The 22135-nt window shown below is 44.2% G+C and overlaps 1 protein-coding gene across 1 annotated transcript in view; it reads right to left on the reverse strand.

The window, feature by feature from the left end:
- Positions 1-20087, reverse strand: part of LOC124796148 (inositol 1,4,5-triphosphate receptor associated 1-like) — a 302195-nt gene extending 282108 nt beyond the window's left edge. Inside the window, exons 1-2 of the mRNA XM_047260239.1 lie at positions 20067-20087; positions 19373-19513 (exon numbers count right to left, since the gene is read on the reverse strand). Of these exons, the coding sequence (XP_047116195.1) occupies positions 19373-19513; positions 20067-20087 (162 nt within the window). The remainder of the gene's footprint in view (positions 1-19372; positions 19514-20066) is intronic.
- Positions 20088-22135: the final 2048 nt, after the last annotated feature.

The following is a 22135-nucleotide window of genomic DNA, read 5'->3' on the forward strand; positions in this document are numbered from 1 at the left end:
TACAACCGCTCGCTCACCGATAGATCTGTACCTACAGATTGGAAAATTGCGCAGGTCGCACCAGTGTTTAAGAAGCGTAGCAGGAGTAATCCATCGAACTACAGACGTCTATCATTGATGTCGGTTTGCAGTAGGGTTTTGGAGCATATACTGTACTCAAACATTATGAACCACCTCGAAGGGAACGATCTATTGATACGTGATCAGCATGGTTTCAGAAAACATCGTTCTTGTGCAACGCAGCTAGATCTTTATTCGCACGAAGTAATGGCCGCTATCGACAGGGGATCTCAAGTTGATTCCGTATTTCTAGATTTTCGGAAAGCTTTTGACACCGTTCCTCACAAGCGACTTCTAATCAAAGCTGCGGGCCTATGGGGTATCGTCTCAGTTGTGCGACTGTATTTGTGATTTCCTGTCAGGAAGGTCGCAGTTCGTAGTAATAGACGGCAAATCAGCGAGTAAAACTGAAGTGATATCAGGTGTTCCCCAGGGAAGCGTCCTGGGTTCTCTGCTGTTCCTGATCAATATAAATGACCTGGGTGACAATCTGAGCAGTTCGCTTAGGTTGTTCGTAGATGATAATTCTGTAATTTACCGTCTAGTAAGGTCATCCGAAGACCAGTATCAGTTGCAAAGCGATTTAGAAAAGATTGCTGTATGGTGTGGCAGGTGGCAGTTGACGCTAAATAACGAAAAGTGTTAAGTGATCCACATGAGTTCCAAAAGAAATCCGTTGGAATTCGATTACTCGATAAATAGTACAATTCTCAAGGCTGTCAATTCAACTAAGTACCTGGGTGTTAAAATTACGCCGGCCGAAGTGGCCGTGCGGTTAAAGGTGCTGCAGTCTGGAACCGCAAGACCGCTACGGTCGCAGATTCGAATCCTGCCTCGGGCATGGATGTTTGTGATGTCCTTAGGTTAGTTAGGTTTAACTAGTTCTAAGTTCTAGGGGACTAATGACCTCAGCAGTTGAGTCCCATAGTGCTCAGAGTCATTTGAACCATTTTTTTGTTACAATTACGAACAAATTCAGTTGGAAAGACCACATAGATAATATAGTGGGGAAGGCGCGCCAAAGGTTGTGTTTCATTGGCAGGACACTTAGAAGATGCAACAAATCCACTAAAGAGACAGCTTACTCTACACTCGTTCGTCCTCTGTTAGAAAATTGCTGCGCAGTGTGGAATCCTTACCAGGTGAGATTGATGGAGGACATCGAAAGCGCGCAAAAAAGGGCAGCTCGTTTTGTATTATCACGTAATAGGGGAGAGAGTGTGGCAGATATGATTCGCGAGTTGGGACGGAAGTCACTAAAGCAAAGACGTTTTTCGTCACGGCGAGATCTATTTACGAAATTTCAGTCACCAACTTTCTCTTCCGAATGCGAAAATATTTTGTTGAGCCCAACCTACATAGGTAGGAATGATCATCAAAATAAAATAAGAGAAATCAGAGCTCGAACAGAAAGGTTTAGGTGTTCGTTTTTCCCGCGCGCTGTTCGGGAGTGGAATGATAGAGAGATAGTATGATTGTGGTTCGATGAACCCTCTGCCAAGCACTTAAATGTGAATTGCAGAGTAATCATGTAGATGTAGATCATATTCATAGTCATATACGGACCATCGACCAGGTAAAAAAACCAGTCGAAAAATCCACCTTGCCAGGCCGATGGAAGCTGTGTTGCGCAATGTGGGACGCTCATGTGAGTGCCCATGGGACCTGTGGTAGTAATCGTAGTCACCGTGAGAGCTGTGGATTACACGAAGACTATTGGGACCGGATGCATCCCTTTTGCTTGATATCTTCACTGACGACGCTGGCATCTTCCAGCAGGAAACCTGTCGGTGCCACAAGGACATAATCGTGTTGCAGTGGTTTGAGGAGCATCACAGTGAACTCACGTTCATGTCTTGGCTACCAAATTTGCTTGATCTGAACCCAATGGAAAACATGGGGTACGTTATCGGGCAGACATTTATAGGACCTCCGCGGTAAATGCGTAGACGCAGAATCAGTGCTGTATAGTACCTGAAAGGCAGACAAACATGCTACTGATCGACTGATCACAATATTTTGGTTAATAAATATCGCATTATGTGGATTAAAGTCACCGTATATAAGGTACAGTGGCTATGTCTGGCTGAAAACACTTCTCCCCTTTCTGCCTACGATTATACAATGAAGCGCCAAAGAAACTGGTACAGGCATTCGTATTCAAATACACAGATATGTAACAGGCAGAATACGGGGCTGCGTTCGGCAACGCCTATATAAGACAAGTGTCTGGCGCAGTTGTTAGATCGGTTACTGCACGTTACCAAGATTTAAGTGAGCTTGAACGAGAGATGGGACACAGCATCTCCGAGATAGCTGTGAAGTGGGGATTTTCCTGTGCGACCGTTTCACGAGTGTACAGTGGATATCTAGTGTGGTGTGCGTACTGTAAGACCTTCGGTACACACACCATCAGATTATTTGACTTGTCGCTCTAACGAAGTAGGCGAGTGTCAGCAATATGTCTCGTGGTCTTATCGTGGCGTGTTTATCTTCTGACGTTAGGTCAGACGATAGAAATGCCACTTCCACGCTTAGAGAAGCAGATTGACGGTACCAACTTTAAACAGAACTTGATTAATTTTCACACACATTTATTAAAATAATTGCGAGGTGCCGGGGCAAGCAGTGTATTTAACACTAAATTCTTCTAGAATCTACATATGTAAATGATGCTCTAAGCTCCCCCTATTCTAACTCCGACTTTTGCTGTTGCACATGGATTAAAAAATATACGCGAACTGACTGTAATCAACCCTGCAAGTGGAGTAGAAAAGAGTTTGGCACCTGCAATAATTTAATTTGATAAATAAGTTAAATAAAGGAAGGTTTCATTAACGTAGTGAGAAATGATGGGTTGCTCTACCGATTAACAGAATGAAAGTTCTGTCCAAAATAACAACATGATTTATTAAGACTAAACACAAAATAATAAACAAAAACACATGAAACATTTATAATACATCAAATTGGCTCAAATTGGATACTCAAACAAACGCTGTGAAGGTGAAGTTGTCCCTAAACTAGATTGTGAGGTTTATGACGAAGTGGTACGTGGAGCCAATTACTTGCCACTCAAATCTTAAGAGAGACACACAGCTAACCCAACATTAATTGCTGCTACTCAAGACAGAACAAAGTTAGAAAAAGACGAACAGGCGCGCTCTGCTGAGCTCTGATTATCACCTAGGAAAATCCCTATCTGCCGGTGCTGCGGACATACATTACCAAACTGTCTTCTTAACTGCCAGAACATGATCTGGCGTACCGGAGGCGATGGCTGGTTGCTTCGACGTCCTCGACCGAAAGACAACAGCCGACTGCCTAGAGCACCCGTACAGGCCGAACACACAACATTCCCGCCCCCACGACAGTGGCCGTGGTTAAACATTCCAATCAGCAACTCGAAAACCGGCCGAAAATTCCACTCCATTGCCAGAGCACTGCCATTCCACCAATGGAGATTCTTGACGCCAATTTCTGCGCTGATTTTGCTAGGTCACGGAGCTATGCCCTGAGCAAGCCAATCACAGTTACTATTTTGCAGAAAGCGCGGGAATTTTCTCGCCACAACTGCCTGGGTACACAAGTCATTCCCACACCTTGCTGGTAGCCCGCCAGAAAGCGTTTTCGCTAAGATTCTGTGAAGTAACGGAACCTCTAGCCCAGCCGCAACTTCAGACCCCTCCGGGCGTGTCTTTTGACAATGTCGGCGTCTGCAAAGCATTCACTCGACTTCCTCACACCCGTCGGCTTAACCCTTTCCAGATCAGCATTGCCCGCCTGTCGCTGGACCACCCGGGTGACGAGAGACGCTGCGTGGGAAGTCCGCGTGTGAAGGAATAGCGACTTTTCACTGCATGCAATTAAAGAGGAAAATCGTAAGATAGAAATATGAGAGGGGGCTCATGCCACCTCTCATAATAACAAGCATAAACATTACTTAACTTGATTCTCGATGCTATTTACAATTGACAATCTGAAGTTCCTTTGGTCTTGGTATGTTAATCTCATTCTCACATATCTCTGATACTTGACGAAGTGTCTATACATTTATCTTCATGACTATGTACAGGAATATGATAATCTTATTAGGTGAAGACTGAAACTTGACTATAGACTGGTACAGACTAATGCAGACTGGTACAGACAGGTGCAGATAAATGCAGACTAATGCACACTGGTACAGACAGGTGCAGATAAATGCAGACCGACTAATCAGAGGTCTGTACACTCGTTATAATACCTTGCGCATTCAGGTATCACTGCGCGAGTATGATCCGCAAGGAGAAAAGGTTCTATGTTAGCAGCAATCTCATTGGCTGCGTTACATATTAATACGCGGATCGGCGGAAGCAGAATTTGGCCCGTCTCTAAGGCAGCGCCATCTCGTAGTGCGGAGACAGACGAGTGCTGCGCCTGCGCTGTTGTGCTTAGCAGGGCGCGCTCTAGTGGGAAAGTTGTGTATGCGCTGACTACGCGGAACTATGTACACAACATCAAGAATTTGGTAAAAACATCAAATCTCCGACATCGCTGTGGCTGGAAAAAGATACTGCAAGAACGGGACCAACGACGACTGAAGAGAATCGTTCAACGTGACAGAAGTGCAACCTATACGCAAGTTGTTGCAGATTTCAATGCTGGGCTGTCATCAAGTGTCAGTGTACAAATCATTCAACGAAACATCATCGTCATTGGCTTTCGGAGCCGAAGGCCCACTCGTGTACCCTTGACAACTGCACGACACAAAGCCTTACGTCTCGCCTGGGCCCCACAACACCAACATTGGACTGTTGATGACTGGAGTCATCTTTCCTGATCGGGTGTGTCTTATTTGAAATTTTATCGAGTGGATGGACTTGTACGGGTATGGAGACAACCTCATGAATCCATGGACCTTGCATGTGAGCGGGGGACTGTTCAAGTTGGTGGAGGCTTTGTAATTGTGTGGGGCATGTGCAGTTGCAATGATATGGGTCCTCTGATACGTTTAGATACGACTCTGACACGTGACAAATACATAAGCATCCTGTCTGATCACCTGCATCCATTCATGTCCTTCGTGTATTCCGACGGACTCAGGGAATTGCAGCAGGACAGTGCGACACCCCCATACGTCCATAATTGCTACAGAGTGGCTCCAAGAACGTACTTATGAGTTTAAACCCCTCCGCTGGACACCAAACTCCCATTGCCCGCATCTCGTGGTCGTGCGGTAGCGTTCTCGCTTCCCACGCCCGGGTTCCCGGGTTCGATTCCCGGCGGGGTCAGGGATTTTCTCTGCCTCGTGATGGCTGGGTGTTGTGTGCTGTCCTTAGGTTAGTTAGGTTTAAGTAGTTCTAAGTTCTAGGGGACTGATAACCATAGATGTTAAGTCCCATAGTGCTCAGAGCCATTTGAACCATTTTTGAACCAAACTCCCATTATTGAGCATATCTGGGATGCCTTGCAACGTGCTGTTCAGAAGATACCCAACCTCTCGTACTCTTATGGATTTATGGCAGCCCTGCAGGATACATGATGTCAATTACCTGGTTTCTTCAGTGTATATCAGAGCATGTAAAAAAGTAAATTCATGCAGCTACGTCACTGCAGCATAAAGTTCATAACGACACAATACTATAAAAATTAAATTCATACACTTACGTCACTATAGCATAACAATCAGAAAGACAGAATACTATGAATACTTCGAATAACGCGGCTGTAGCGAACAAAAATAAGGGAAGAGAACCGCGGACGCACACCAGGAAGTGAACGTAAGCCAACAGCCGTGGCTGAGATCAACCTATTTCACACGACGGCGCATTACGAAAATAAACACGGAAACTCGGCAAGCCAGTACACTTCATGCAAACAGATGAGGCCATTCCATGCGCAGAGAAGGAAGAGCAAGCGAGGGGAAGTGGTACAGCAATGTCAGGGGTCAGAGAGGCTGCACGAGCGTCGATAAGAAAATGTAATTTTACAAACATAGCCATGCGAAACTTACGATTTGGTCGTGAACAGTAGCGTCACTATTAAGAAGTTTGCAGTTCTTTAATTGTAGACATAACTGCGCCCTACAAACAATAGAGTTCGTCGTTTGACGCAATACCATGGATATCTCATTGTCACTGTGTCCACCCACACACACACACACACACACACACACACACACACACACACACACACAACATATTTAGAAAACGCTCCACCCTACGTTTCTTGCTGTTGCCATATCAGTTGATTCATTTTCAAGTTTACTTGTGCAATCAATATTGCTTCAGTCACTATGACTATTACTACCATTCCCACATTTATGATCATCTACAGCTTTTGGTCCAGTAAATCTTCACTTGAATTGTACTGCTCTTCAATTTTACTTATGTGCTCACAGTGTTTCTTCCAGTCTTCTTTCGTTAAGAAAGCAATTTGTTATCTATAAGTGTTTATAGCTCTATTTGTTTATGGTTCATCTAAATTTTTTATAATTTTTTGCTTTAAGATTTTCGTATGTTGGTACTATATTTTCTGTATATTTAAAGAAATTTGCACACAGATGGCTCGGACGAAGACTGCAAACGGCTTACGGCATACCTGCGAGTTGTTGGGCAACTGTAGCTAAAATTGAACGACGCCAAGAAGAGAAATTAAGCCTATGGACCTACAGCAAGATACTTGCAGGCCGTACTGTGTTATTGTAGCCGCCATTATTGTTCGTCACACACAAGCCTACAGCCACCAGATAAGATTTTTTTATTTTACTTTTGTACAGCGTGAACTATTAATTTAAACTGTGTTTTATTAGTGAATAATCATTCTTGAACTTTAAAGAAACTGGTTCACCCTGTTATTTCATCCTAATCACACACCTATATAGGGCTCCTTCCTGGTGTTTGATTAATCTGTGTCTCCTGTTTTAAAGACTTATGAAGTGCCAAGTTAATATAAAGAGGCACCATTTAAATTATTTTTGTGTAAATAATGAGATATCTGTCTGAGGGACTAAATCCTGCAGTAATGAAATAACGTCTCAGTAGTGGAAGAGTGTAATTTGAATAGAGTGAATTTAAATGTAATTCTACATCATAAAGTTAAAGAGTTCGTAAATATTTTCATCTTGAGAAATAGTTAAAGAAAGGTAGTCTTATTTGTTTCACTGAAAGGCGTAATGAAAATTTTAGTTAGAGTAATAACACGTCCATGCTTTAGTAGATTACAGAGAAATGAAGTCAAACTATTTTTGTTTTAAAAGTTTTTTTAAATATTGCAAACTGTTATAGTAAAAGTTTCCTTACATAAAAGTCAATCAGAGTCAAGCAAAGTTACTAGAATCTGTTAAATGACTATACAGAGTTAGTTCAAAGAATGATAGCTTTTGAAAGTAAATTCCAGTAAGAAAGAGGTTTTCTTGAAGTGAAATGTTCAGTATAAAAAGTGTGTGCTTATGTATCTAAGCATTTTAGTATTTAAGTTTGCTGCTTATGGAAAGTGCTTTTCTAAATGTTCCTCCAGGCCTAATTTTTTTTTTTTTAGCTTCCTTGAAGTTATCTACTGGGCTTTCTCTCTTTTGAAAACCTAATGTATAAGGGTGTAGTAGTCAAGTAATTCCAGTGTCTGCTCCAACATTGTTTATGTGGTGTCACCGCCAGACACCACACTTGCTAGGTGGTAGCTTTAAATCGGCCGCGGTCCATTAGTACATGTCGGACCCGCGTGTCGCCACTGTCAGGGATCGCAGACCGAGCGCCACCACAAGGCAGGTCTCGAGATACGGACTAGCACTCGCCCCAGTTGTACGACGACTTTGCTAGCGACTACATGGACGAAGCATTGCTCATTAGCCGAGCCGATAGTTAGAATAGCCTTCAGCCAAGTCAATGGCTACGACCTAGCAAGGCGCCATTAGTATCATTGCATGTATCTATGGAGTCTCACTTATATCGTCAATAGCGATTTACCAAGGATGGATTAAAGTTAAGTATTCCAGAAGCTACGTACTTTTCTTTATAGCATTCATTACGTATCCTGTTTCAGACCTCAAGCCATCCTGCTTTAGCTCAGCGCGTGCCTTTCGGCTTCCTCTCATTGCGTCTAGGCTGTCTTGTCTAGACACAACAGTTTACATGTAGTAGTATTTATTTGAAGACGCAGCGTAAACAGTAGCAAGAAAGTAAGCAAAATTCATTCTTCTGCTTTCCCAATACTTCACTGTTTCATTGCCTGGATGGGCTGGCGACCGTTAGTACATATTTTAAACAACTAAATGAACTTGGAACTGAGTTGTCCTAGCTTTAAAATAATATTATTCATACTGCGTTTCTTTCTAACCGTTGGGTAAGTTCTTAGGAAAAGAATTGAATAGTCTGATTTACTTATCTATGAGACACAACACACGGGCAAATCCTGTTGCAAGGCTAACTCTATTGATTATCTTTTCCTATTAACAGGACTATCCTCTGATAATGTACTTTATTTGAAAACTGAACTAAATTTAGTAAGAGGGTCATACGTGGCAACATAGAGACAGGGTTTTTGTTATTTAGGTAAAAGTATACTAAATTACAATAGTAGTGTTAGGGTTATACGTTGATAACGTGTCAATTCTGAATGTCAGATTACGTTTAGAAACGCCGTTCTAGACTCTTGCCTTGTCAGCTATAAAGTATTCAATTCTGGGTGGCGTAGAGGAAATTGTAAAACAATATAACCATGTTCGGTTAAAATACTGTCTTACTTTATAAGTGATATGGCGTGGTTTGTTCATTTTGAACAGTGAATATAACTGAGGTCACAGAATGTCCCTGTAGAAAGAAATTTCCTTTACTGTTAACCAGGACATCAATTCTGCCCTCGCGGAGTTTGAAGCTGAAGCACTAAGCAGTTTCTTGTTGGGCAAGTGGCGTTTTATCTATCACGAGGACAAAATGAAGTGTTAGGTAAGGTACTAACCTTCCCCTTACCACTTTCATAATCTGAGTAGTCCATATCATTGTGAAAATTCCATGTTTTCTGGCGAGATTTAAATCTTACGTAGCCATTCCTTGCAAAATCGTCTTCCGCGCCACCATGGGTGGTCATAATTGTGTTTCTTTTCGCGACACGTTCCAATAGACTATCATTCCTTCGTTACGATGCTGTGAGACAAGTGCGAACATATGTCTCGTCTATATAGACTGTTGGACGACACTCTAGTCAGTAATGTCGCATCATTTTTAAGGAAGCAATATGTTTTACCCTGAGACTACTTTGTTCCTGGAGAACTTTTCGTTCATTCGCCGTCTTGTTCCATCTAAAACCTACAGTGCGACAGGTTACACGAAGTGTCTTTGTACATCCTTCAAAAATTTATTGAAATCTATAATTTTTATGAACTTGCGTTTGACCTGGGTCTTCCTTCACTTTAATATAGAAATTATTCACAACACAGTGACTGCCTTGCGCATTTAAATTGTCTGAATTGGTCTAACCAAGATGATATGTGCCTTTTCTTATGAGGTGTTGATGATTCACCTACCTAGTCTGGATTCGCTGAAAGGGAGGGAACGATAGCTCCGGCCACTCGTTTCAATGTGGATTTTAGTTTGAATGGAACAGCTAACACAGCTTCTTTCTTCATGAAGTGGTAGATACCTGCGACTACCTCGGTGTTTGACTATGAAGAACTTTTCCCTTTTACTTGCTTTGGACTATTGACATCTCCAACTTCGAATGTGTTCTTCCAGAGTCCTGGTAAAGCGCTCCACTTGACTCGATGGCAACAGGAACGACGCTGGCGATCGAGTGAGCGGCATGTACTGCGCATCTTGTTTACGGTGTTCACGTCTTGTTTGCGTGAACTGTTCAACTGTATGTGAAATCTTTTGGGACATAACTGCTAAGGTCATCAGTCCCTAAGCTTACACACTACTTAACCTAAATTATTCTAAGGACAAACACACACATCCACGGCCGAGGAAGGACTCGAACCTCCGCCGGGAGCAGCCGCACAGTCCCTGACTGCAGCGCCTGAGACCGTTCGGCTAATCCCACGCGCCTGTTTGCGTGAACTGTAACTGCAGTGCACGTCGCTCAACTCGCGATCATTTTCGGCGAATCGTACAGCCAACAGTATGGAACTCACATATTCCTTCACCTTACAGGGTAAACGTCGCTAAAACTCAAGGTATAAGTGATCACAGTTTAATATTTTCAGTTTATTATTCGCTACAAATGAACAATGAAAGTCAACGGGAGGCGAAAATATACAACTGCGAAAATTCAGAAATAGCATAAAGTACCTTACAAAACGGGCTGTATGAATTTTTACAGTGGGGTTCAGGTTCGGCAGTGTCCGATGAAGAAACTATGTCTCAAGAATTCTATAGGATTTATATAACTGTTACAGCACTCATGGTTTAATCTACTTCAAAAATGGTGTTCCTACAGACAATGTTACAGGGAAAGACAACATGGATAGCAGGGGTGGTCCAAGGATTCCTGTTGAGAGGAATATTTCGATCACTGTATTGCCTGTACAAATACCAAACTGGAGGATTTTGAGATCATTCACACATAAACAGCTTTTGCTTAATCACTAGCTACTGCCGGCCCAGACCTACACAGAAGAGCCAAAGAAACTGGTGAGCCGTGGTGCGCCTTTTCTGGCACACCAGCTCTTTGGCAGTACTATCGATTACCCGGCTGTACTACGATCTCTGCCCCTGTTGTGATCTGGCGGCGGATATTTGCGGTAGTGGAGTTGGTCGCCGGACTCTCTTCGAGGCGCTAGGACGTGCTCGAGGGGACGACGGAGCAAACACGCGGGCTCGGGCAGCGGTGGCGCGGCCAGTCTACATTGCAAGACGGTGGTGGGCCGTCTGATGTCAACTTCGGGAGCTGCTCGTCGCATTGCTTCGGTGCCTGTTTTCTCGGAGAGACCCATCCCTCGAGACCATCTCGAACAACGCTCTCCATCGTACGTGTAAATGGTTTTGGTGCCTTCGTTTCGTCAAACGATTTGCGTTGCAGCGAGTGTACTTGTTGGTCGGTTGACAGCCGGTAGAGTCTGTAAGACCTATGCAGACCAGCAGTTACTATTTGCTTTAAAATCCGCTGGTTGGATGACTATTAAAAGACAGATTAGCACGAAGGCGTGTGTGTGATTCTGGGTTTATTGCCATCAAGCGACGTCGCTGGTACATTTCTGTAAAAAAAAATAATTTGCAACCAGTTATTCTTTTATTAGTAAAACTTGTATTTGGTAAAGCTACTCATTTATATGTACTTTCTTATATACGTGTACTTATTGAATGCACTCACTCAACAGTAATTGGTTTGTGTATTTTAACGATTTATTAACGTATAATGATTGATGTTTGGTTGGTGTCTGCCGTGTCTTCTGCGCTCTGTGTTCCAGTTTCTGCAGGTTGGGGTGCGTGGGTGCGGCGCCACGTCCCGCTTCGGTGCACAGAAGCTGTGGCGTGCCGTCTAATGGGGAGTGACTCCCGGTTGAGTCCCGACGTTTAGGTGTTGTTTGGAAGGCTGGACTGCTGCTTCCGGCATTTTAAGTTAAGTCACCTTTTGCCCAGGGCAGCCAGTGGTCACTGCCCGTTTGATAAATATAACCTATTTCATGTGTTGTTTGCTTTTTCTTTAAAAAAAAGGGGGGTTTTTACATTCGTTGAACATGAATTGTTATTATAGTCACGTGTTGTGCTGGTTGGGTTTTTGGAGGTTCTAAACGAACTGATGCTTTTGATAAATTACCTTCATATTGTAAATTTTTTTCTAAAAAAATTTGTGCCATTTTTTAAAATCAGCTTCACACTGTAATTTATTTGAAATCTCTGTGGATCATCTCTTTAAGTCTGTTGGTAATTGTTATCTGCTGTCTTGCTTGAGAAGCAAGATATCTGTAATATTTTATAAAAAGATGCCCACGTTTATTGTCTCTTACCTGTTTTAAATAAACACTGAATCTGGTAGTTGTTGTTTAAGGAGTGAAATTATAGGTGCCTTGACCTTCCATCCTAAGTGTATCCCTCATCCCCAATTCCTAAGCTACAACTGGTATATCTGCCTACATGTAATATCGTGTAGGACCCCCGCGAGCACACCAAAGTACCACAACACGACGTGGCATGGACTCGACTAATTTCTGAAGTAGTGCTGGAGGGAACTCACACCATGAATCCAACAGGAATGTCCATAAATTCGTAAGATTACGAGGGGATGGACATGTCTTCTGAATAGCACGTTGCAAGGCATCCCAGATACGCTCAATAACGTTCACGTCTGGGGAGATTGGTTGCCATCGGAAGAGCTTAAGCTCAGAAGAGTGTTCCTGGAGACACTCTGCAGCAAATCTTTGCGTGTGGGGTGTCGCATTGTCCTCCTAACAAAGTCCGTCGGAATGCGTAACGGACATGAATGGGTGCAGGTGATTAGACACGATGCGTACGTATTTGTCACGTGTCAGAGTCGTATCTAAACGTATCAGGGGACCCATATCACTCCAACTGCACACGCCCCACACCACTACAGAGCCTCTACCATCTTGAACAGTTCCCTGCTGACATGCTGGGTCCATGGATTTATGAGGTTGTCTCCATACCCGTACACTTTCACCCGCTCGGTTCAATTTGAAACGAGACTCGTCCGACCAGGCAATATGTTACCAATCATCGAAGTCGGTGTTGACGGGCCCAGGCAAAGCGTAAAGAACTGTCGTGCAGTCTTCAAGGTTACACGTGTGGGCCTTCGGCTCCAAAAGCCCATATCGATGATGTTTCTTTGAATGATTCGCACGCTGACACTTGTTGATGGCCCAACACTGAAATTTGTAGCCATTTGCGGAAGGGGTGCACTTTGTCACGTTGAACGATTATCCATGCCTATACCAGTTTCTTTGGCGCTTGAGTGTAATATATGTTTTTGTAGGAAGTTGCCTCTAGTGTCTCCTTCACGGCGTTTTCTGCCCATGCCTAAAGATTTTCTTGGCAATATATACATACAATAGACGGCGACGATCAAGTCTGCGATGTGTGTTCTCGATCACATCCTTCGCATTTTTTCTGTCCATTGCAACGCTACGGCGCCGTAGCGAAGAGATTTCAAACATATTCTCCCAAGAGATATGTAGGGTTGTACAGAGTATCTCATTCCGTGAATAAACAGAAACTCCGCCAACGTTCGTGGGTCAATTGTTAATAAACTTGTTTGAAATTTTCTGATCATTTTAGGTCCATTCTGCGTGAGTAGCTTGGAAAACCTTGGTAATTTTGTAATGATTTGAGACCGTGCTTCCAGAAACAGTCACTTAACGCACGCAAACTCATAATGAAAGATCCACTTAATCGTAATATTTAATCGACACCATGGGATGTGATAAACAGCAGTGGTAGTGATTGTCGGTATATCACTAACATAACGCCACTATTCTTTTGTTATTAATTCGAATTTGCACGCCTTGTACAACCAGGAAAACGTTGAAAGCATTCTGAACGGTGAGAAGGTACGTGGAAGGGGCAGTAGTGTCGACCACCCATTACAGTTCGCAGAAGGATTGATGAGGGAGGGCCGAGGGTCATCTCTCTGTGGTACTGTAGTGTCGGTAGCTGGACCGACACCGTGATGTGGATTGCTGAAAAAGAAAGCTTGACTACGCGGTAGCCGATAGTGCACGGCATACAGCAGACGGGCGTGAAGTCTGGAACATGAGAACTTATAAATGAATACGAAGAAAAGTATGTAGATGCTTTTTACTTAACTTTTATTTATTCCTTGGAATACATCTCTCTTGAATACTCGTACGCTATAGGCACTGATACAAATGGCTCCTTGCTAGTTCGTAGCCAGTACTTAGCTGATGGCTATTCTGTCTCTCGGCTAATGAGAGAGAAAGGCTTCGTACAACTGGGCGATAGCTAGGTTCGCGTACAACTGGGCGGTAGCTTGGTTCTCGTACAACTGGGGTCGAGTCCACTCTCGTATCACGAGACCTGCCTTGGTGGTGGCGCTAGGTCTGCGATAACAGTGGCGACACGCGGGTCCGACATGTACTACATGGACCGCGGCCGATTTAAACTACCACCTAGCAAGTGTGGTGTCTGGCGGTGACACCACAGGTACCACCCTAGGACGTCTGGCCATCTCATGTACAAACACATATACAGTCTCCAATGGAGCAGACTCCTCGTGAAAACATTTTACAACTCTTGGCTGTAGTTCATATTGTATATGACCCGTCTTTCCCTATAGCTTACCCCTACTTTTTTTCAGAATTTCGAACACCTTGCACCATTATACATTGTCGAACGCTTTTTACAGGTCGACAAATCCTATGACGTGTCTTGATTTTTCTTTAGTCATGCTTCCATTATTAACCGGAACGTCAGAATTGCCTCTCTCATGACCTTACTTTTTCTAAAGCCAGACTGACCGTCATCTAGCGTATCCTCAATTTTCTTTTCCATTCTTCTGTATTATATTCTTGTAAGCAACCTGCCGCGCGATTTGAGGCGCCATGTAACGGACTGCGCAGCCTCTCCTGCCCAAGGTTCGAGTCTTCAAAAAAATGGCTCTGGGACTTAACATCTGAGGTCTTCAGTCCCCTAGACTTAGAACTACTTAAACCTAACTAACCTGAGGACATCACACACATCCATGGCCGAGGCAGATTTCGAACCTACGACCTTAGGAGAAGCGCGGTTCCGGACTGAAGCGCCTAGAACCGCTCGGCCACATCGGCCGGCGATCAATTGAAATATTTCTTCTGTTACCCATGATTTCTTCGCAGTTACCTTCTTTGCACCTATGTTTTCCTTTCCAACTTCCGTTATCGCCATTTTTAGGGATGTCCATTCCTCTTCAACAGTACTGCCTATTGAGCTATTCATTATTGCTGTATCAAGTAGCCTTAGAGATCTTCAAGCATATCTCGTCATTCCTTAGTGCTTCCGCATCCCACTTCTTTGCATATCGATTCTTCCTGACTAATGTCTTGAACTTCAGCCTACTCTTCATCACTACTATATTGTGATCTGAGTCTATATCTGCTCCTGGATACGCCTTACAATCCAGTATCTGATTTTGGAATATGATATAATCTATGATATAATCTAACTGAAATCTTCCCGTATCAACCAGCCTTTTCCAAGTATACCTCCTCCTCTTGTGATTCTTGAACAGGGTATTCGCTATCACTAGCTGAAATTTGTTACAGAACTCAATTAGTCTCTCTCCTCTCTGATTCCTTGTCCCAAGCACATATTCTCCCGTAACCTTTTCTTGTACTCCTTCCACTACAGCTGCATTCCAGTCCCCCATGACTATTAGATTTTCATTCCCCTTTACATAATGAATTGCCCTTTCAATATCCTCATACACTTCCTCTATCTCTTCTTCAGCTTGTGACGTCGGCATGTAAACCTGAACTATCGTTGTCAGTGCTGTTTTGCTGTCGATTCTGATAAGAACGACACTATCACTGAACTGTTAACAGAAATACATTCTCTGCCCTAGTTTGATATTCTAACGAATCCTACTCCTGTTACACTAGTTTCTGCTGCTGTTGATATTACCCTATACTGATCTGACCAGAAATCCTTGTCTTCTTTCCACTTCACTTCACTGACCCCTACTATATCTAGACTGAGCCTTTGCATTTCCCTTTTCAGATTTTCTAGTTCCCCTACCACGTTCAAGCTTCCGACATTCCACGCTCCGACTCGTAGAACGTTATCCTTCTTTTGAGTATTGAATTTTTCAATCTTTTTCTCATGGTAACCTCCCCCTTGGCAGTCCTCTCCCGGAGATCAGAATGGGGGACTATTCCGTTATCTTTTGTCAATGGAGAGATCATGACAAAAAAAATGGCTCAAATGGCTCTGAGCACTATGCGACTTAACTTCTGAGGTCTTCAGTCACCTAGAACTTAGAACTAATTAAACCTAACTAATCTAAGGACATCACACACATCCATGCCCGAGGCAGGATTCGAACCTGCGACCGTAGCGGGCGCTCGACTCCAGACTAGCGCCTAGAACCGCACGGCCACTCCGGCCGGCAGAGATCATGACACTTCTTCACTTACAGGCCACACGTCCTGTAAATACACGTTACGTCTTTTTAATGCAGTGGTTTCCATTGCTTTATGCATCCTCATGCTGTTGATAATTGCTGATTTCTCCACCTTTAGGGGCAGTTTCCCACCCCTAGGACAAGAGAGTGCCCTGAACCTCTGTCTGCTCCTCCGCCCTCTTTGTAAAGGCCGTTGGCAGAATGAGGGTGACTTCTTATGCCGGAAGTCTTCTGCCGCCAATGCTGATTATTACTCAATTTTAAGTAGCAGCGGGATTCGAACCCGCGACAGAAGACGTTTTGATTATGAATCAAAGACGCTACCCCCCCCCCCCCCATTTTTTTGTTAATCTTATCTTGTTCGCTGCATTTTCTCGGTGCGGACGTCCGTTGACATCCGTTCAAGTTCATCATTGATCTATTCACTCAGTTTTTTTTATTACAGAGGGCAGCTAACCCTTTGACCGAACACGCTGAGCTAGCGTGCCGGCTGTCCTAGACCACGGGGTGTTTTAAAAGGAGCAGTTTTATCGGTTGGTGGTCGGAAGATCCGGGGTCCGGCCAACCAAAATTCAGAAAGAGTGGCAAGATGCGGCAATGCGAGGTTTCTTTTTGATTCACATTTGGTCAGAAGTCACTGTATGTTCGAGGGTCTCCGCCGCCAGCTTTCCTCGCTACACCGTCGACTCTGCAAGCTGCCGCTCTGTCTGAGCTGGTGTGCTAAAGATTTAGAAAAATTGTGGGACAAACTACACTTGGCCACTGGCGTCGGTCATTGGTTCCACCAATGACTGATTCTACAGCCGCTTCACCCTCCAGCAGCAGATGCGAGACGATGTCTGGGGACTTTAAAGTCATTTTATGGTAATGCAGTTACTTCCAGATTCACTCTGAAGACTCGTATTTTATCACCACTCAGCAGTTTTCTTTCAACTCGAATCACAAGTGAGACTTATTCCGTTTTGTAGCATTTCCTGTGTTCAAGTAACATCACGACCATCACTGCGCATTTTGCGATTATAATTATACCACATTTACGATTATCAGTCTCTTTCCCACTCCCCCTTATGTTACGTATGGCAGTGTCCTATTATATTAATGTTGCTACAGGTTGCCATTTGTTTTGTCCATGATTTTGTTGTAATAATATTAATGTTGCACAAGTTTTCATTCCTATGTCAATCATTTTATTGGAATAAATCAAAATAATTTTTAATTCGTGTCTCATATAGGAATCATAAGTATCCCGTTGTCATTTTATTTTGGAGGGCGTCCTTGCACATTTTTAATGAAGTCCAATTCACTAACCAGGGGTGTTACTTTACAGTTTTCAGAACGTCCCAGAGCAACATTCGCCAACAGTTACGCCTGAAATCCCCTGTTCGCTTATTGAGATTGCAACATCCCTCATTACATCGTCATTGTTCACCATATGTGTGTAAATGTACACAATCCAACTGTTTTCTTTAAACATATTTTCTTGTATTACCTAATTTTCTGTGTCCTTATCGTAAGCTCTGCTGTGAACCAGTTCCTGCAATTGACTACATCGGTACATCTACATATAGATCTACATATCTGCTCTATAATTCACAGTTAAGTGCCTGGCAAAGGGTTCATCGAATCACCAACAAGCTAGTTCTCTAAAATTTCACTCTCGAACAGCAAATGGGGAAAAAAGAACACGTACGTCTTTCCGTTGGAATTCTGATTTATTTTATTACAATGACCATTTGGTGGGTGTCAACAAAATATATCTCGAATATTTTGAATAGTTCTCTGATATTCAGTCGGATGGCGTCGTCTTAAAAGCGGGATGTTTCGGCAAGCCGACTTGTTGCCATCTTCAGACGTTCCCGGTGACTGGTATCATTTTTATTTATTTATTTATTTTGAGGTAGGCTGCGGTACAGAGTCACCGCTGGATGGCGGTCTTACTGTCTAGGTATAAGGGTAAAATTTTTCTATCGTACAACATCACTACAATGACATCATTAGTGTATACGATTAAAGTGTTTCGATGGGACTTGAAGTCGCATACCACACTCTAACGGTAGAAGTTGAAGTAGGAGGCAAGAGGGAACACAACTACAAAGGTAGTGATAAATCTGTTAGTTACCGCCTTTATACAGTATACTCGTTCCCTCCCCCCCCCCCTCCCCCCCGCAATCACCAGTCAGCACCTCCGGAGCAGACCTTGTGTGTGTGGGGGGGGGGGGGGAGGGGGAGGGGGGGGGGAGAGGGACGAAGCACGGCGTCTGTCGCCGTCGATCCATAGCCTCTCGGCCTCTAGTAACGCCGCGGACGCGGATCTCTGCTCTTGTGGTGACATCGCTTCTTCGTCCTCTTCAGCCGTCGTGACGGGAGCGGATGTCTGAGTGGAGTGCCCCTGTGCCATGGTCAAGCTGAAGACTGGGTCTCAGGCCTTGGATAACTGAAATCCGCTGTCCTCATTTATCAGTTCGTCATGCAGTCGGGTCTCTAAAACTTCTTCGAGAATACAACTTGGTCATTTTCTCATCTTTATCAAATTTTGTTTTTAAACCTAGCAGCATGACGAAGCAAATCCTACGGTCTGAATATAAAGAATTTGTTTTAACCCTTTTTTGGCCATCAAGACATAATTGTGATTGATTTCCGACACTTCCATCACTAAAATTATTGTTTTTCATGCTAGTTCATATAGTTGGTGTACTGAAGTGCTTGCTCGCTGGCCGCAAAGAAAGAGTTTTATTCGTTGCAGTGTTGGCCCATTTCTCAAATCACACTCAGTCCAGGAGTTCGATTCGTTATCCGATTACAGGTATTCAGACTGATGTATTTAAACTGCAAGCACAACAGATACTTCAGTTAAAGTGCCCTACACTACAAGCGCGAAATGACCGGACAATAGATTACTTTCTCCTACTGCTTTCATGCGTCACTGTCCTGCATCTGTAGCGAAGATGACGCACCTTGACTTCCGGCGTAAAATGTCTCATTAGCAGTAAACACTCCACACGCCGTGACCAATTAACCCATCTATCGTTGCATCTATTTTTCCATCACTTGATATTTCGTAAATTTTTTTGCATGCCAAATTATATAACGACTAGTAAAATTTCAGACACTTACCTCAACTTGCGAATATGCAATAAGTGTGTGAAGAAATGATTGTGATGCGATGAAGATGTGTAATATTCGAAAAGTGAAGTTGAAGATGTAGCACGAAAATGCCAAGGGGCAAGGACAAGCAGAAACAGAGAGAGAGGAAGAGGCGACTCACCTCCGCAGCGGCACGTCCCACGCTCTGGCCGTCGCTCGGCCCCCGGCAGCCCCCGCCGCCTCCGCCGCCCTCGCCGCCGCCCCCGCAGCCTGCGACAGAAGAGGAGGCGCACGCCGAGGTCAGAGTTAGGGCTTGAGTCGGCTGGTAGCGACACGTGTCCTGTTACGCACTAGGCTGCCACAGCCAACCTGCAACCTCCGTGAAGCCAACAATAATCACGAAACAACTGGCGGCATTTGTGGCTGACAGATTACATGTCTCCAGATCAAATTACTTAGAGATTAATTGCAGCAGTATTTCGTAGTACGTTCAGAATTACAACACACGAGAGCAGGTGTCGTTTTATGAGTGACCTCATGACGGAAATATACAACATTGCACAACACAATTAAAGCGTCACTTCTTCGAAATCCCATAACTGTCTCCCATTGCGACACAGAAGCTTGCAATTCGGGTCAAACGTGCCTACAACTTTCTTCGGTAACGGTGCAAAAGCGTAGTGCTAGAGCACTACGCTACGATGTTACCCTAGCATTCGGTGACACTTCAGACAGCAAGGTGTCGACACATGCGCTAAAAACAGTGCTTATAAGTTCTTGTGACGTCTAAAGCCGGCGTCAAATTTCACCTCAGTTCTACCCGTCGCCACCGTGGATGTGTCACACGATCGGAAGATCATCACGCCTTCTCTCACCGACATTTCACTGCGATGCATCTCTTCGGCACACGTTCGTCCGATGATTTTTCTGACGTTTCGCCAGCACAAGTGGCTGGCATCGTCAAAGTTTCAGCCTCCATTGCTGGTGATGGACTGGAGCCGAGCTCGCGGCCATAGACTATATGTACCTGGCAAGTTAACATCCAAGGACTTCTCTGCGGTTATTTGTGGTGCGTTTCTCCTCTTGCTACCTGCAACGGTAGTTCTCTGCAGCACGGGACCCCAGGATCCATTTACCTTGAAGCTTTCCTCTTTCTTGTTGAAGCTACCCTCGTGTTTCTGAATTTCTGGAGTGTGCTGGTGTAAGCAATCGCTAGTACACCAGTCGGCAAAGATGTAGCGCGAAGATCAGTAGTAGGCAATGGATAAAGTGCGCCTATCACGAGAGAGGCCAGAGACACACTCGCAAGAAACATGCCGCCAACGCCCTCTCAGAGCAAGTATTTAGGTCGCCTCCGCTGAGTGGAGGGCTGAACTGACTCACTTTTCCAATTTGGCGACTTTCATTCCCAGAGAGCGACCAGAATAGTAGCTATAGCGCGACTGGCAGAGTGAATAAAGTTTGTAATAGCAAGATTGCCGATATTGTCCTCAATATCGAGGAGTCTGTACCACGAACGTGGACTCTCTTCAAGTTAAGTAGCAGCTTCATGTAAGTAAAAAACCATATTAATCCACGTGTGCATTTGTGTTTTAGAAAGAGGATAGCTCCAACAAGAAAGAAGAAAGCCTCAATGTAAGTGGATCCGAGCTTCCCGTACTGCAGCAAACGACTGTTACAGATAGCACGAGGAGAAACGCACCGGAAACGTCCGCGGAGAAGCCCTTGGATGTTGACGCGCCGGGTACATATAGTCTGTGGCCGAGAGCTCGGCTCCAGTGCACCACCAGCAATGGAGGCTGAAATTTTGACAATGCCAGCCACTCGCACTGGCAAAACGTCAGAAAAATCAGCAGACGAACGTCAGCCGAAGAACCCGAGACAGAAGCCAACAGGCAGTTTGTCAGCAAGTGGCCACGAAAGCCTTCACACTTTTGTATCCTCGACAACATTTGACACTGCTGACACGCCCCTCATCTCTCAGGACAGTGTGGTCCTGAAACCCCGTTGAACCTGATCTCACCCCTTTGGATGGTGCATGACCACATAACTTCGCTTTGTCGTACCGGATGGGACCACTAGGGGCCTTTCCAAACCATTTGACGAATGAACGTGATAACGTGATCCGAAGCAGCAAAGGGCACTTTGGCTTTTTAATTCCTCCTTTTTCGCGCCCTCTTTTGGCGGCTTCACAGAGGACAGGGTTCGAAACTTAAAGATGTAAGAATAAATCGGCAAAGATTCCTTCTGAAGTACCCCAGTTTGGTAACATCCTTGGTGACACCTGCCCACCTTCAGGACCGAGAGTCGTGGCAGGTAGTCCCTGGACACTGTTCCAATGTCATATGGCTTCTAGCAGGAGCTAGAGCAACAACGTAGTCCGCCTGCAGGTGCCTAGGTGTCTCTCTACAGGTACACTTTTAAAGTGCTATATACAAAGGTAGGCAAACTTCACCAAGAGCGTCGCCGAAATGAATAGTCTTAGAGTGACCCTTATTCACCCACGTTTCAATTATGCATCTACATCTACTTCTACATGGATACTCTGCAAATCACATTTCAGTCCCTGGCAGACGGTTCATCGAACTACAATTCCAATCTCGTATAGCGCGCGGAAAGAACGAACACCTAAATCTCTCCGTACGAGCTCTGATTTCCATTATTTTATCATGGTGATCGTTTCTCCCTATGCAGGTCGGTATCAACAAAATATTTTCACATTCGGAGGAGAAAGCTGGTGATTGGAATTTAGTGAGAAGATTCCGTCGCAACGAAAAACGCCTTTCTTTTAATGAAGTCTAGCCCAAATACTGTATAATTTCAGTACTCTCTCCCACATTTCGCGATAATGTCAAACGTGCCGCCCTTCTTTGAACTTTTTCGATGTACTCCGTCAGTCCTATCTGGTAAGGATCCTACACCGCGCAGCAGTATTCTAAAAGAG

This window comes from Schistocerca piceifrons, chromosome 4, assembly GCF_021461385.2.
Source record: "Schistocerca piceifrons isolate TAMUIC-IGC-003096 chromosome 4, iqSchPice1.1, whole genome shotgun sequence".
NCBI lineage: Eukaryota > Metazoa > Arthropoda > Insecta > Orthoptera > Acrididae > Schistocerca > Schistocerca piceifrons.